General features: G+C 50.6%; 1 protein-coding gene and 1 long non-coding RNA gene across 2 annotated transcripts; both read right to left on the bottom strand.

Moving 5' to 3' along the window:
* Positions 1–614: 614 nt before the first annotated feature.
* On the bottom strand, positions 615–7,450 carry LOC123350606. The gene is made up of 5 exons (XR_006573775.1): positions 5,711–7,450; positions 4,484–4,689; positions 3,655–3,749; positions 3,436–3,478; positions 615–1,477 (listed from the first exon to the last, which is right to left on the bottom strand). It is a non-coding gene; the product is annotated as an uncharacterized LOC123350606 (long non-coding RNA).
* Positions 7,451–8,709: 1,259 nt separating this feature from the next.
* LGALS7 (galectin 7) lies at positions 8,710–12,987 on the bottom strand. The gene is made up of 4 exons (XM_044987949.1): positions 12,777–12,987; positions 11,561–11,649; positions 9,938–10,145; positions 8,710–9,121 (listed from the first exon to the last, which is right to left on the bottom strand). The coding sequence occupies exons 1-4, from the start codon at positions 12,813–12,815 to the stop codon at positions 8,966–8,968; spliced, it is 492 nt and encodes a 163-aa protein (XP_044843884.1). The 5' UTR covers positions 12,816–12,987; the 3' UTR covers positions 8,710–8,965.
* Between the last annotated feature and the right edge of the window lie 3,238 nt (positions 12,988–16,225).

The following is a 16,225-nucleotide window of genomic DNA, read 5'->3' on the forward strand; positions in this document are numbered from 1 at the left end:
ACAGTGGCCAATGCCAGGTGCCCCAGAGGGAATGAACAGAACAGGTCGTCATCAAGTGATCCATTCCCTGTCGCCCATTCCCAGCTTCTGGCAAAGAGAGGCTAGGGACCCCATCCTTGCTTATCCTGGCTAATAGCCATTGATGGACCTATTGTCCATGGACTTATCTAGTGTTTTGTTTTTTTTAACCCTGTTATGGTCTTGGCCTTCACAACATCCTCTGGCAAGGAGTTCCACATGTTGACTGTGCGTTGTGTGAAGAAATACTTCCTTTTGTTTGTTTTAAACCTACCTATTAATTTCGTTTGGTGACCCCTTGTTCTTCTGTTATGAGGAGTAAATAACACGTCCTTATTTACTTTCTCCACACCAGTCATAATTTTATAGACCTAACATATCCCCCCTTAGTCGTCTCTTCCGAGCTGAAAAGTCCCAGTCTTATTAATCTCTCCTCATATGAAAGCTGTTCCATACCCTTCATTATTTTTGTTGCCCTTTTCTGAACTTATTCCAGCGTACCTTTTTTGAGATGGCGCGACCACGTCTGCACGCAGTATTCAAGATGTGAGTGTACCATGGATTTATTTAGAGGCAATATGATATTTTCTGTCCTATTATCTGTCCCTTTCCTAATGATTCCCAACATTGTTGGCTGTATTGAGAGGCGGAGGAAGCTGTGATTCATCGCCTCTCTCCCACCCCACAGCCTTGGTCCTTTCAGCTGTGGTTTGCTCGTTTCGTCTAGCTGGACAGTCACGCACTCTGGATTGGATCTGAACTGCCCTAACGTTCCGATCCGGTGTGCTGCTTTGGGCCATGCTTTACTTTCAGCAAGTTCCATTCTTGGCTCTTCTGATGCGCTGTGATCCCTGGCTGTCAAACGGGGATGACGAGAACACCGCACCAATGTGCTTTGAGATCCTTGAATAACAGGTGTGATAAGTGCTACCTGGATTACAGTCCTCTCCTGTTTCAAGAGGATTGTGTGGGCTAGGGCATGTCCCTTTGCTCCACTGTCACATTCACACAGGCTGTAGCAGGCAGAATTGCAGCCTGACGTGGTTGTAGAATGAATATGGCGGTTTGGCTTCTGGGGCATTCAAGTGTTTGTCTCCTCCAGTAGCAGGAGTCTATTTTGCTACTTCATCAGTTCTAAAGTTTAATAGCCAGCAAAGGTGCTTTCCATCATTTAAAATCTCATTCTACGCCTACATGCTCCCCGCCTCTTACCTGCAGCGTCCGCAGCCCGGCGCAGTTCATAGGCGTTCGTTATTCCCAGAAGCTTGTGTGTCATACTCCGAAAATACAGCCTGTAAACACCACCAGGACAGTCTGATCAGATTCACCAGGGCTGTAGCAGCAGCTCCCAGGCAGCCTTGGGAGTTGGAAGCGGTTTGCTGGAGAGGAGGGTTACTTGCTAAAATCCTGGGATTATCTCTGTTCTTATCCTGCTGCTCTCTTGTTTTTTAATTCACACCTGCACAGTGACAGAAAGGACCTGGATTTCACATTTCACTAGGAATGGCTCCTCCTGCAGTCAGCTATTCAGCTTGGTTTCTGAGCCAGTGTTCAGGGCTGCTGGGCCACAGCTATCTGCTTTGGTCCAATCTGTAACTGCATAAGCACCTGTCTGTCCTTAAGATCTGGGTCAGGCTTCCAAGGGAGGTTTGTGCAATCCGTGTCATTGGAGATTTTTAAGAACAGGTTGGATAAACACCTGTCAGGGAAGGTCTAGATCAGAGGTGGGCAAACTACAGCGGCCCGAGGGACTGTCCTGCCCAGCCCCTGAGCTCCTGGCCGGGGAGGCTAGCCCCCGGCCCCTCCCCTGCAGCCACGCCGCCACACGGGCAGCGATCTGGCCCATCGCTCCTGCCGGGCAGCGCGGCTTGCACCCGCCCACCTCTCAGGCTTTCCAATAAGCAAGTTCTGCTGTTCTGAGCGGCATAGTAAGGGAGGGAGTGGGGGGCGGGGGGGTTGGATAGGGGCTTTGTGGTGCCCCGTGTGGTGTGGGACCCTAAGTAATTGCCCTGCTTGCTACCCCCTAATGCTGCCCTGGCTTTTAAATGCAGAAAAACAGTTGTTGCGGCCGTGGAGTTTTTATTGCGTGTTGGGAGGGGGGCCTCAGAAAGAGAAAGTCTGAGAACCCTTGCTCTAGAGAGCTACATTAGTCCCTCATTAAAACCCTAGAACTCACTTAAACCAGGTGGTGGAGCAAAGGAAGCAGAGATGCGCTGCATCCCCTTAGCGAAGGAATCCCTCAGACTGAGGGAAGTCCCCGGGAACCTGGTGCCAACACAGCTGGCTCCTAAGCCAGCTCTCTTAGGTGCTTCTCTGGTCCCATCGTATCTGAGCACCTCACAACACCCACTGCTATCCCCATAGTACAGATGGGAACTGAGGCCCAGACACCCACCCAAGGTCACGTTGGGTTTTGTAGCAGAGCCAGGGACTTGCGCTATGGTCTCTCAAGTCCTAGGCTAATGCCTTGACTGCAAGGCTACCCTTGTCTCTATGCCGTCCTTCCTGCAGCCCCTTGCGCAGGGATGGGCAAACAGCCGTGCGATTAGAGCATGCAGCACCCTGCTGACGCTCCGCTGGCTCATCGTCCCTTGGGACGAGCTGCTGACTGGCACAGGCTTTAGCAGACTCTAGGCCACTCTGATCTGCAGCTGGCTCCCCTGACGTTTCTGCACCCGGCAGAGAATCTGGCCCCATGTTTGCTTAACGGTCCTCATTGAAATCTGTTAGCAAATTAACTGACTCTCCATGACACAGGCAAATTTCAAGGCCTTCTGAGTGCCCCTGCTGGGGTGCTTTCACACCCCTTCTACGCCAGGGGATAGGTCTATGGGCTGGCCCCACATAGACCAGCATGGAAGACCACATTGGGGGAATATCCAGAAGCCTGTGCAGGCAGTGCAGAACGTCTGCAGAGGCCCTTGGGGCCAGCCTATATTATGGCATAGGCTATAGTGCAGTCTGATTTTTGTCCCAGCTGTAATAAATTCAACTACAAACAAATATTGTTTGTCCATCGTACGTCATGGAGACAGTTCATCTGGTCTTGGTATTAGGAGTTGTGGGGAAAGGGACCCAGTGAATCACCTTGTTCAAGGATTCTCTTCCACTTACCCATCCTGCACACTTCATAAAGATCCTCTCCATTTCCTTCCCTAGTTCCACTCTGGGCACCATATGGAAAAGGAGGAATGGAGAGCGAGTTGCACTTTCAAGCCAATAGCCCAAAATGTCTCCATCCATCTCAAATCTTTTCACTCTCCCCCCATTTATCTCTCCAACTGTGGCCAGTGCAGAATTGTTCCCTAAAGCCGGTTCTCCAAAGCTTTGTCCTGTTAAGATGTACTGCCAGCTACTCCCTTCCAAAGAGGGTGAAATGGACACTCCTACAATATACATTTGTTACAAAACTGTTACCTGAAGGGCTTCCACATCTGTGCTGATTTCATTGTCAATTTCACTAGAAGAGAGAAGGAAATTGCAGAGTCATTTAAAAAATTACTATTCCTGGGGCATTCGGTCTACCCTTTCCTTACCCTTAATTCCCCCCATCACCACCTTTACTTACCATTTCTCTTGTCAATTAAAAAAAAATCAGTGTCTGAAATAAGTTAATTACAGAGATCCACAGTGTACCTGTGCATCTTAATTGGACATTGACTGATGCTGGTGCAGTTCCCTGGGTTTTTTCGGAGATGGTGCTGTTGCACAGGGCAGTGTCTGTTTTCCACCTGCACAGAGCAATGACAGCAAGAGTGAAGCTGAAAATGTTAAAATCTATTACTGAACAAGAGAAGAGAAATGTGGCCAGGGGCACAAAAGTCACTAATAAGTTTACAGATAATCAAGTTGTTGGAGTCTTAGGATTTAGGAGAGTGAGTTTGTTTTGTTTTCGTGGTTGGGTGGGGGGAAGACGAGTCTTCTAGCGGTATCGTGTGGCTGGAAATCTGATGAATTACTGGATGGTTGTGGGATCGTTTTGTTTAAATTAATGTGAGATGTTTAGAGTCTAGGATAGGCACCAGATGTAGCCAAGTATTTCAAATGAAATAAGATGAGAATCGGGGTGAACTTTATCCTGGCCATTTTCAAAATAAGGTACCAGAACCAGCGTTTGTCAGAAGCCTTCCCTGATAACAGAGGCTTAAGAAGAACTGGCATTGCTTCAAATGGACAGATAATGAAAAGGATGCAGCGAAGAAGTAACAAGGGGAGAAGAAAAAGAAAAGGAAAAACAAACATTCTAAGTAACAATGGCCAAAGCAAGTTATGGAGGAGAGGAGACTTGTTTCTGGACATTTTCAGAACAATTCTCAGTTCGTATTTGGCACTTAGACACACTAAAAATACCTCAGATAGACTAGAACAGATAAAGTTGTCTGAGCACCGGTGAGAAGCAAGAGGAGCAGGCTACAATATCCTTTTGCTTGTGTCATAAATATAAAGGGAAGGGTATAGTACTCACTGAAAGGCAGGAGTCTTCTCTGTGAACACCCGGAGGATGAACTCAGCTTCTTCATCCAGACGGTATGTGGTGGGAATGATGAGCTAGTCCCCAGGGAGGAGTTTAAATTGCTTTGTACCAGCCTTATTCTCATATTGGCAAGGGGCCACACGATGAAGACAGGTGAGCCGCCGCCTCCTCTGGGACACGTGCTTCTGCTCCAGGAACTGCAGAGAGATGAATCCAGCTCTGACTCAGGGTATGTCTACACTGCAAGTGAAGATGTGACTGTAGCGCAGGTTGGCATGTAATCTCGCTTGCATAGGCGACCGTAGCAGTGTAGATGTGGTGGCATAGGCTAGCAAATAGAGCATGTGCCCTTACTCCCCAAAAGGCTTGTACTCTGGTTGCTAGCCTGTGCTGATGCCTATGCTGCCATGTATACATTACTGTTGTTACCAGCGCTACCTAGACTGAAGCTAGCACAGGTACACCTACCTGTGCTACAATCAGACCTTCACTTTAGTGTAGACATACCCTCAGTGAGGTGTTTCTGCCTAAGGTACATTCCCAACCTCCCATAACCAGCAGCCAATGGCCAGGCTAGAGCGTCCAGTGGGATTTTGGTTCCTAGTATCTAAATCCCTTTTGAAAATGAGACTTAAGGCAGGTCTACATTTAGAATGCTACCTATGCTGATGGGAATCCTTCTTCCACCAGCGTAGGTACTCCACCTCCACAAGAGACAAGAGCTATGTGGACACGAGAAGCCCCCCCATTGACATACCACTGTCTACACCGGGAGTTAGGTCAGTTTAACTCCATTGCTCAGTGGTGTGGATTTTTCACATTGCTGAGCATTGTGCTTGGGGTGGCAGAAAAGCGGGAGACGGCCCTGGTGGTAGAGACGTGGTGCAAAGCTGAGTGCAGCTACGCATAGATACTTTTAAAAATCTGGGCCATGTTAATAATTCACCCCTCCACACCCGGAGCACCTTTCACCCCAAGAGCCTGGTGCCAAATGTTAACTCAACAGCAGAGACGATGCAGCTGGAGGCTCCTGAGATGCAAGGCCAGAGCTCCCTGAAAGCAATGGCCAGTAGGGTTTCCCCGTGGCACTGAACTGTGAGACTCCACGCTGCATAGGGAGCCACAGCCCCACTCCTGCTGCAGCTCCCCTTGGACTGACGGGGAAGAAGACTCAGAACCAGGCAGCTCCTTCTCCCCTTCTCGCCCTTTGTCCTTCACCTAGTTCGCGGAGTCCCCACAAACCCTGTGGGTTTGACAGTCTGATGCTCGCCTGGGCTGTTGCACTGTCTGATCAATGTCCCGTTTCAACAGCTGGGTCTGTGGCGCTCTCTATGGGACTTACATGGTGCCCATCACTTTAGCATCTGAACCCCTTGCAATATTTCGTGCCTCTTTCCTCACAAGCACCCTGGGAGGCAGGGCGGGCTATCTTCCCCACTGTACTGAGGCACAGAGAGCTTAAGGGACTAGATTGAGATCATACAGGGGGTCTGTGGCAGAGCTGGGAATGAAAGCCAAGTTTCTGGCTAGTGCCCTAATTGCTGGTCCACCCTTGCTGTCCAAGGATCTCTGATGTCATATGCCCCGCTGGGCTCCGGGCTCTCTGCCCCTGGAATGGTGACATTTCAGAACAGAAGAGGGGAGGTGTTTCCTCCATGTGGCTTACGGGTGACTGAAGAGCGAAGCCAACAAGTCTCAAATCTTCAGTTCCTCAGTGGGATGAGCAGCCAAGAGCACGTCCCTCCTGCGCTCTGCACGGGCTCCAAGTTCTGATCTGATGCGTGTGCAAGGCCTTGGTGCTGAATTCCAGAGCCATTAACGTTTCAGTACCCAGATATATTAGGGATGGGCTTGCCTTCCACAACCCAGTGTTCCTCGGAGACAGGGCCCAGGACAAATCATGCAGGAGTCATATTCACGGGGAGATGTTTGGGGAACAGGCTTGTGGAGGAGAACAGCCAGCGCCAAAGACACAGTGCAAGGCCTGTCTCCTTAGCAAAGCTTTTCTGCCAGATCTGAAGTCATGAGCAAGCCGGGAAGAAACAAGCAGCACATCCATTCGGGTGGGAGTCCGACTCCAACTCTTTAGTAGTCTGATAACCATTAACACGGGGTTGTTCTGTGATATGAGGCCCAAAGAGCCATGTCCCTGTCCCAGAGGCTTCGGAACGTCCGGCCGGGAACACTGGGTTCTCTCAGGCAGGCGCATCCCTGACACAGGCCCCATCTCCTGCACTGCCGGGAGCCAGTACATCGTCCGGGATCTCGCCGAGGGAGCGTCACTGGTCTGGCTAGAAATGATCCGTCGTCCTCAGTCAGGCTGCAGGGTTCAGGCCAGTTCCGAGGGTCAGGCCTGGCTCGTGCCCCTCCGGAGAGACTCTTGTGCCAACCCCAGACCAGCCGTTTCAGTGCCCTGGGGAGTGCCCCATCGCCCACAGGCGGGAGGTGGTGCTGGGGGGCATCCGCGGGCATGTTTGTGTAGAGGCAGTTTAACAAGTCGAGTATTGAACTAGAGCGACGGGGAGAGGAAACGTCCCAGGCGATAGCCAGGGGCAACGAACATACAGCTTGGAACAGCAGTAACTGACCCCGTGCTGCAGGAGTGGTACAGCCCGACTGCCGGAACCTTCTGTATCCCCCTCACTACCACCACCACGAGTGGGAGTGGTACAGCCCGACTGCCGGAACCTTCTGTATCCCCCTCACTACCACCACCGCAAGTGGGAGTGGTACAACCTGACTGCCGGAACCTTCTGTATCCCCCTCACTACCACCACCACGAGTGGGAGTGGTACAGCCCGACTGCCGGAACCTTCTGTATCCCCCTCACTACCACCACCGCGAGTGGGAGTGGTACAGCCCGACTGCCGGAACCTTCTGTATCCCCCTCACTACCACCACCACAAGTGGGAGTGGTACAGCCCGACTGCCGGAACCTTCTGTATCCCCCTCACTACCACCACCACGAGTGGGAGTGGTATGGCCCAACTGCCAGAGCATTCTGTAGTGTCACCACCAGCGAGAGTGGTATGGCCCAACTGCCAGAACTTCTGTATCCCCACCATCACCAGCAGTGGGAGTGGTATGGCCCACCTGCCGGAATGTTCTTCAGTGTCCCCACCAGTGAGAGTGGTATGGCCCAACTGTGCTGCTGCCAGTTGAGGGGCTCCCTGGCAGTCAGGCCTTGCCCCTGAGGGCCGGGGCCCAGGCAGAGCTGCCCCCCTGCCCACCCCATCACGGGCCAGGGCCCAGGCAGAGCCGCCCCCCACCCCCGCTGCCCCCATGAGGGGCCGGGGCCCAGGCAGAGGCACCCCCCACCCCCACTGCCCCCACGAGGGGCCGGGGCCCAGGCAGAGGCACGCCCCACCCCCGCTGTCTCCACGAACGGCCGGGGCCCAGGCAGAGCTGCCCCCCCATCCTCACTGCCCCCACGAATGGCCGGGGCCCAGGCAGAGCCGCCCCCCACCCCCGCTGCCCCCATGAGGGGCCGGGGCCCAGGCAGAGCCGCCCCCCACCCCCGCTGTCCCCACGAAGGGCCGGGGCCCAGGCAGAGCTGCCCCCCCCACCCCCGCTGTCCCCACGAGGGGCCGGGGCCCAGGCAGAGCCACCCCCCACCCCCGCTGCCCCCACGAGGGGGCGGGGCCCAGGCAGAGCCGGCCCCCCCACCCCTGCTGCCCCCACGAAGGGCCGGGGCCTAGGCAGAGCTGCCCCCCCATCCCCACTGCCCCCATGAGGATCTAGGGCCTAGGCAGAGCTGCCCCCCCATCCTCACTGCCCCCATGAGGGGCTGGGGCCCAGGCAGAACCGCCCCCCCATCCTCACTGCCCCCATGAGGGGCTGGGGCCCAGGCAGAGCCGCCCCCCAACCCCGCTGCCCAGGTGTCCGCAGTCCCTGAGCCATATTCCCTGGGCCACACTCCTAGCCCAGTGGTTCTCAAACTTTTGTACTGGTGACTCCTTTCACGTAGCAAGCCTCTGAATGTGACCCCCTTTATAAATTAAAAACACTTCTTTATATATTTAACACCATTGTAAATGCTGGAGGCGAAGCGGGGTTTGGGGTTGAGGCTGACAGCTTACGACCCCCCATGTAATTACCTTGCAACCCTCTGTTTGAGAACCCCTGTTCTAGCCTTTTGCTCCTGGACTTATTTTAGAAGCCATGAATAAATTACTATTACTCACAATAACAACAGGCGTGACTGCATTTGCCACAGCAGAATTTATTGTATTTGGATTAACGCTTCCCTGATTCTATAGACTGATTTAAAATCAACACACACCGTTGTTTTTATTTTACCAGATTCAAAAAGTGCCCCATTTGGAGGTGGGGAGAGCAGAATGGTCTGTTTGTTGGCAAATCCTCAACCCCCAGCAACCTGACTACATCTGCTCAGTGGTCACCTCACATAGAGAAGTTGCCTGCGACTGCCTGCTTATTGTGGGTGCCACCTACATCACTGCCAGAATCACTCTATTTGGTTTCAGAGCATGTAGAGCTGCTGATGTTGCTGTCTTTGAAGATCTCAATTTGCTGCAACTCCACAGTCCAGGCCACCTGGAGGATTTTCACTTGCTCAATCGGGATACGATGCGAGTACTCATAGAAGGGCTTGTTGTCCACAATCACCTGGTGAGTAAGGGGGAGTGTTAGAAAAGTGGGTGTCGGCAAGACCATTGGATGATGATTCTTTGGGGGTCAGAGGTTCCTTGACATTTAGGTAGGTGACGGTCAATGGATATTTGCAGAATGGAATCAGTAAATCAGTCACCAGCACGGAGCAAGGTAAATGCATGGCCAGGGGTATGCTTCCCGCCGTACTTACCCACTCAAGCTGTTGCTCACTCTGGCTGCCAGAAAATGCAATAGAAGCAGGGACCAGGTGTTCATACCACCCCACCTACAGAACCAGCAGGAACTGGGGTCTGGGGGCATGAATGGAAGGTGGCCAAGAGCCTGCCTGCTCCCCTGAACCAGGAAATGGATTATGTGGAAGGAGGAGAACCTGTGTTAATGCCGGGTGCACCCCCCCAAAACATTCTCAAAAGAAACAGGTTGTTTCCATTTTAAAACTGATGCTTTCCCTGGTCTGGGTAGTGCAACAACCCACCTTGTCCTCCAAAGCCTCGATTAGAGACAGGCCCAACTGCAGCTGAAGCTCCCAGCTCGGCACTGTATCAGGCTCACCGTTCCCTCCCCACCGGGCCTCACTTTCCCCTCTTCCTCCTGGTCCAGCTCAGTAAACTCTGAGACACATTGTTAAAGAAAAAGACCCCTCTGTATTCAACCCCTCACCCTCGTCTCCAAACTCCCCAAGTGCTTTCAGCTCTGCGGTCTCCTATCCCATCTCATCACCATCCTTCCTCCAATTTCTCTCCCCCAGTCCAAATGGGGAATTGTCTCCAGTCCCCGACGCAGAGGCTCTGTCCTGCTTACATCCCTTACCTGGTAGCCATTTTTAGTAATGACAAACTGCAGCAGGAAGCTCTTCCCTTTGCGGAAAGGGTTAGTAGAGCTCTCTTCTGCTTGGCCCCACTCTTTGTTCAGCTTGCTGTTGAAAACAACTCTGTCCCTGTCCTCTTCGAAGCGGGGGTTAAAGTGAAAGGCGATTTCATTCTTTCTGTCCCCGCCACAGAGAAAGTTCACATCAAACCTGGACAGGAGGAATAGGAAAGTAATGACCAAGTGGCCTGTGAGGATTTTGGGAACAGCAGCTCCATCCCCACCCCGTATCCTTAGTATAAACTGGGGAATGGATGAGACCATGGTGTGTCTAACGTCACGCTGGATTTCTGTGTTTTCCCCATACTGGTGGCCGCTGAGCCACTGTCTCATGTTCCAATGGGGCCACAAGGAGCCAGAGACCAAGAAGCAGTTCCCACCAGGTTCTGGTGTCGGGGAAATAACGTCGTCCTTTGAACATCTACTGCCAGCCAACCAAGCTAGGGTTTCAGGGCCTGGTCTGGGTGGCTTGTTTTCAGTCTGCAATGGTGCATCACCAGTGAGACCAGCAGGAGGTGCTGAAGTGGCAGAAATGCTGATTTTAAAGTGGGTGCGGATTATAATTACTATTAATCATGTTAATTATGACAATATCTAGGGGCCAAGGAGTTGGTAGACCTAGGTTCAATTCCCTGCTCTGGTGCAGAGTTCCTGTGTCCTTGGGCCTGTCACTTAGCCTGTCTGTGCCGTAGTGTCTCCATGTCACAGTTTCAGGGTAGCAGCACCTGTATTCTCCATCCACAGTCCCTAGAGGGCACCCACTTAAAGGTTTCTGGCTCCCAGCTGTCATCTCTCTTGTGCAGAGACCTGCATGTGTCTCCCTCCTGACAGCGGTTTTTAGGCTGCACAGCTCCCTGTATTTACACTATGATATCCTCAGCGAGCCAGACTGCCTAAGCAGGCGAGTGTCCATGCTCTGCTGTCTCCCCAGAGGCTATGCTCAGTGTATTGCCTGCAGCTATCAGTTACCACACAGCTTCCTCTTTATCCCAAAGGCCTTTCTTTAGTCTATTGCTCTCCGGAGAAACCAGTTTAATTAGTAGATGTGAGTCTCCTCAGGAAGTCGTACCTTTTGGAGGGGAGGGGGGTTTGCAGCCTGGCTGATTTGCCTTAATCACCATTTCCTTTTTAGTTCCTGAAGGAGCTGTACATAACTATACACAAGCCATTCACTTAAAAGAAGCAACCCCAAAGATATTGCATGCAATTGCAATATCTGTCACATCTCCCCCAAGAGAGATTACAGACAATCCCGGCCCACAATAATATGTAAACTTTATGCCATGCGTTTTTTTAAGGCATTTACAAGAAATTGCCACATCTGTCACACTCCTCTCTAGGGCTGATGGGCAGGGATGTCTCTCCCAAATGGGGCAGTGTAAAGGGGAGCCGTGCTTTTGGGAGAGGGGGGCTTACACTGTATCTACACAGCAGATAAAGGGGGAGGGGAAAGGGAGTGTTTCACTGAGGGGGGAGGTTCTTTTTTAATTTTTCAGAGCTGTCTTTTCCTAAACCCTCCTGGGTGAAAACCTAGTAAATATGTGAAGAAATCCTTGTGTGGGGTACCTCTGGCTGTCCTTTGGCACTGAGCCACGGATATTCACCAACATCCCAAGCAGAAAGCCCCCAGCAATAGCGATGTTGCAAGGAGTCGCCTGGGGGAGAGAGAGAGAGAGACACACACACATCTGAGCAGGAGAGGTTTGCAGCACTGAGAAGTCACACCCCTCACACCCCATGTGGATCAAACTAAAGCAGATTTGACAGGATCTCTGAGAACCCCACACCCACCTGACCCCACCGGGCTGGATGTGGCAGATGCTGAAGACTCCCGTGCCAGCAACATGACACTGGCGAGTCTGAAACCTTCCCACATCCTCATCTCATAAAGGGTTAGTGTAGACTGCAATCATGGTAGATTGTGAGTCATGGTGGATTCTCCATCACTGACAATTTTTAAATCAAGCTGGGAAGTTTTTCTAAAAGAGCTGCTCTGGGAATTATGTTGGGAAGTTTTCTGGCCTGTGTTATACATGAGGTCAGACTAAATGATCACAATAGTCCCTTCTGGCCTCAGAATCTATGAATTGGGGCAGCGTGTTTAGATGTACCCGAGCTAGCTGTGATCAAGATAGCTCACAACAAACAGAAGTGCAGCCATGGTGGCATGGGCAGTGACATGGGCTAGTTTCCAAGTATGTACTTAGGCTGTGGGTGGGATTGTACTCAGGTGGCTGGACCCCGCCACCAAGGCTACATGGCGAGTTTTAGTACAGCAGGTCGATCAAAGGTAGTTTGGGTGCACCTACACATGCCGCAATGAGGCCTCCCAATTGTTGTGAAGACGAACTTCCAGTAAAATGAGAGATGCAAAGCAGATGCCACGGGCAAAAGCAGTAGACAAAGGATTAACATGAATTTGGGTTTTAACTTTCCCTATCAGAGGCTGAATCATTTTTTAGATTTACAAATATGCTTGTCACGTTCCTCTAAGGGCAGAGTGTGAAAACAAAATGGTCTGTACTGAGGCAAATGCACAGAACTAGGTAACACCACACACACAACATCCCTGGCACAGTCTGCAACTGTGAAATTTTTCAGTACAAACAGTGCTGATGCATCTGTTCTTAATGAAGCTTGTAGTAAAAGTTTCTTTGCATGACCGCTTCGCACACACCAGTGCTGCTCTGCATCCCTTTACTTTATTCCTGTCCCTGTCTCTGGCTGGCCTGGGGCAGCAGTACCTGCAGGAGCCCTGAGTGGAGAGAGGATCAGTACTCACCAGGTTGGTGACAGAAACGAGAGCCTCTGGAGCTGTCATTCTTCCTGTGCAATGAAGGAACTGCTTTCAGTTGAAAGTCCAGGGCATAGGTAGCACCTTATATACAGACCTGGCTCCTGAGAGGTGGGGCCTTCACATTCAATTCTGCAGTTCCTCATGCCTCTGGATTCCACCCACTTTTGTTGGCAGGAATCTGCATGTCTGTGTTACAAGGAATCTCATCCTGGTGTCTGCAAACCCAGAGTGTCTAGTGTCTGGAAGCCCTATCTCTCCCCGACACTGCTGAGATGTTGCCAATTGGCCCTTTAGTAACAAATCTCGGATTCTTACAGAGCTAAGAACCCAGGAATTGCCATGTCCAATGGCGGCCGGCGCCCAAAGTAAATAGTGGGGCTACAGGTAGCAATCACTTCCCCCTTGTATTTTCAAAGAGAGAAACTTTGGTTTGGGGGGTTGTGACGTTGTGAGTGTAATATAATATCTCATTGAAAGGTGACAGGGCCAGAAAGAGTTAATTAACTCACAGACTAACCTGACCCATGGCTGAGCTTTAGAAACTGGTTAGGAAGATATGTAAATGAATAGAGCTGTGAAATGCAAGTCTGCATTGTTGGAGGAAGAAGGGTAGGTGTTTGCTCAGGTCTTGTGACTTAAGCAAACAAGTCTTGTCTATTTCTATAACTTTGATTCAAAGATCAAAAAAGGAATATTAACATTTAGGAAGATACTTGAGTGAAATAGTATTATTGTCTATGTGTCTCTTTGAAGGTTGTGGTAACCTGTAGCTGAACTGTTTAATGGATAAATTACCCTGTGCTAATTGCCAGGATGTTTGGGAGAAGGAGGTAAGCCTATTGTTTTCTCAGGCCAAAAGGCTGCTGGAAACATCTAAGAACCCTGGGACACGATCCTGCTTCATCTCAGATCTGCTTTGGGTTTCAAGAGAAACCTTAAGCCATAAGGATTGAGATCCCCAGTCATAGACTGGAGCCACCCTGAATATGGACATTGGACTGTAACCAATGGACTATTTCTAAAAGGACTTTTGGTAACTACAAGCTCATCTCTGCTATGTATCTGAACCTCAGGAATTGAATTCAAGTCTGTCTGTATATTGATCTTTTAACCAACACTCTCGCTTTTCTTTTTGAATAAATTTTAGATTAGTTAATAAGAATTGGCTAATAGTGTGTATTTTGGGTAAAATCTAAATTATAATTGGACCCGGGTATGTGAATGATCCTTTGGGATTGGAAGAACCTTTTCTTTATATGATGAGATAAGATTTTCAGTAATCAGCGTCATATCTGATGTGTGTGTCTGGACGGAGGCCTAAGGCTCGGCACTTTAAGGAAACTGTGGTGTTTGAACTTCTAAGTAACCAGTGAGGTACTGTAGAAGCTGTTCTGTGCTGGTTGGTAAATCTAAGTACTGGAATAACCACCAGCTTCTGGGGTTGGTCTGCCCCATTTTGTTTGCAGTTCACCCTAATTGAGTGACCTCAGCTGGCTCCCACAGGCAGCACTGTCACAGAGGTGTCAAGGGGAAGCATTTTGATGGGGATGTGGTAAGCAAAGCGAGGCAGACGCCCTCTCCTCTCTCCCTCCAGTCCCCCTTTTAGGATGAAAATCAGGGACACGTTACAGTGAAGGGGAGGATGGGAGAAAAGAGAATTTATCCCTGTGAGCCCCTTTGCTGTTCTCACCTAGGCCATGTCTAAATTAGGAGGATTTACCAGCTGCCTTTGTCCCGGCATACTTCTGCCACCATAGCTATTTCCTGAGAGAACATGCACACCTGGCTGCCTCTGCCGGCACGTCCTCCCAGTGAGAGGTTGTGTCAGCAAAAGATACAAAAGCTTCCCAGTGTGCTCCGCGTCACCGTCTGGTGCACTGGCTTGTGGAACATTTTACAGTGCATTGTGGGAAGGGAAACCAGTGCTTGTCTCAGGGACTTGTGAGCGCGTATATCTCAAAATCTGCTGTTTTCTTGCCTTTTTCAAAATGACCACTTCCACTGTTCTGTCCCATAATGTGTTCTTCTTTATGTGGCTCTTCTGGGCTCATGAACTGAGCACTGAGTGGTGGGATGGGATCATGATGCAAACCTGGGATGACGAGCAGTGGCTGCAGAACTTCTGGATGAGGAAGCCACGTTCCTGGTATTGTCTATCGAGCTCACCCCAGCCCTCCGGCACAGACACCAGATTGAGAGCTGCTTTGACAGCGGAGAAATGGATGGGTATTGCGCACTGAAAGCTTGCAACCCTGGACTGCTGTCAGTCAGCAGACAATCAATTTAATATTGGAAAATTGATGGTGAGAGCTCTTGTCATCCAAGTAGATGTACGGCCAGTAAGTGCATCCTGCTCCACAGAAGTGTGCAGGAAATCACAGAGGGATTCGATGCTGTGGGATTCCCAAATTGTGGTGGGGTGATTCATGAGATGCATATCCTGATGCTGTCCTCCTCCCACGTTGACACTGAGTATATGAACAGAAAGGGGAAGATTTCCATGGCTACGGTGGATCATCAGAGACATTTCCGTGACATTCATTGTCTGGTCAGGGAAGGTGCATGATCCTCACATCTCTAGCAACTCAGGCCTGTTAGAAATGATGCAAGTAGGGACATTTTTTCTGGCCTGGCCCATTAACATAGATGAAGTTCAATACTAAAAGTTATTCTCAGTAGCGTGGGCTACACTTTCCTTTCCTGGCTCCTGCAGCCAGACACAAGATACATAGAGACACCAGCAAGGAAAGATCTAATTACTGTTTGAGCAGGTGCAGGATGGTTGTGGAATGTGCTCTATAGACAAAGATTTATGGATCCATGGTCCCCTACATAGCCCAGAAAAGGAACATGCTCATCAGGAGATGCCCTATTAAACTTGGAAGTGGCATAATTACTATCTCTGGGCACTTCCCAGAAATACACCCCATAGTCCAGATTGGAGCCACTCATTGGCTTGAGTCAAACCAGGGCTGCTGGGACGTGGGCTTTGTTTCAGGATCTGCAGGGATTTTAACATTGAACACCAATAATCCCCCCTCCCCCGCCATCCCAGGAGCTAACTAGCGAACGGGAAATGTCTGCAAGGGAAGGAAGAGGAGGAGGTGCCCAGCTCTGAGCCTCGTACCAGCAGGGCCAAGAGGAGCTGGACTAGGAGTGGGACTGTAGCTCCCCATACAGCATGGAGTCTGTATGTTCTGTGTGACAATGGAGCATGTGCAAAGCCCCAAGGGCCACTGTGTTCAGGGAGCTCCAACCTTGTATCTCGGGGTCCCCAAAGGAAGGTGTCTGCTCCTTGAATCCGGAAGGGTTCGTTAACATCTGGCAAGGGACCCGGCATGAGAGATTCTTAGGGTGGTGATAAGGAAATTATTCATATGCACTGCGAGTTCCATGGAAGGCTCCCAGATGGCAGATGAAGGTGAGATCTATGA

Source organism: Mauremys mutica, chromosome 15 (assembly GCF_020497125.1).
Source record: "Mauremys mutica isolate MM-2020 ecotype Southern chromosome 15, ASM2049712v1, whole genome shotgun sequence".
In the NCBI taxonomy this organism is placed as follows: Eukaryota; Metazoa; Chordata; order Testudines; family Geoemydidae; genus Mauremys; species Mauremys mutica.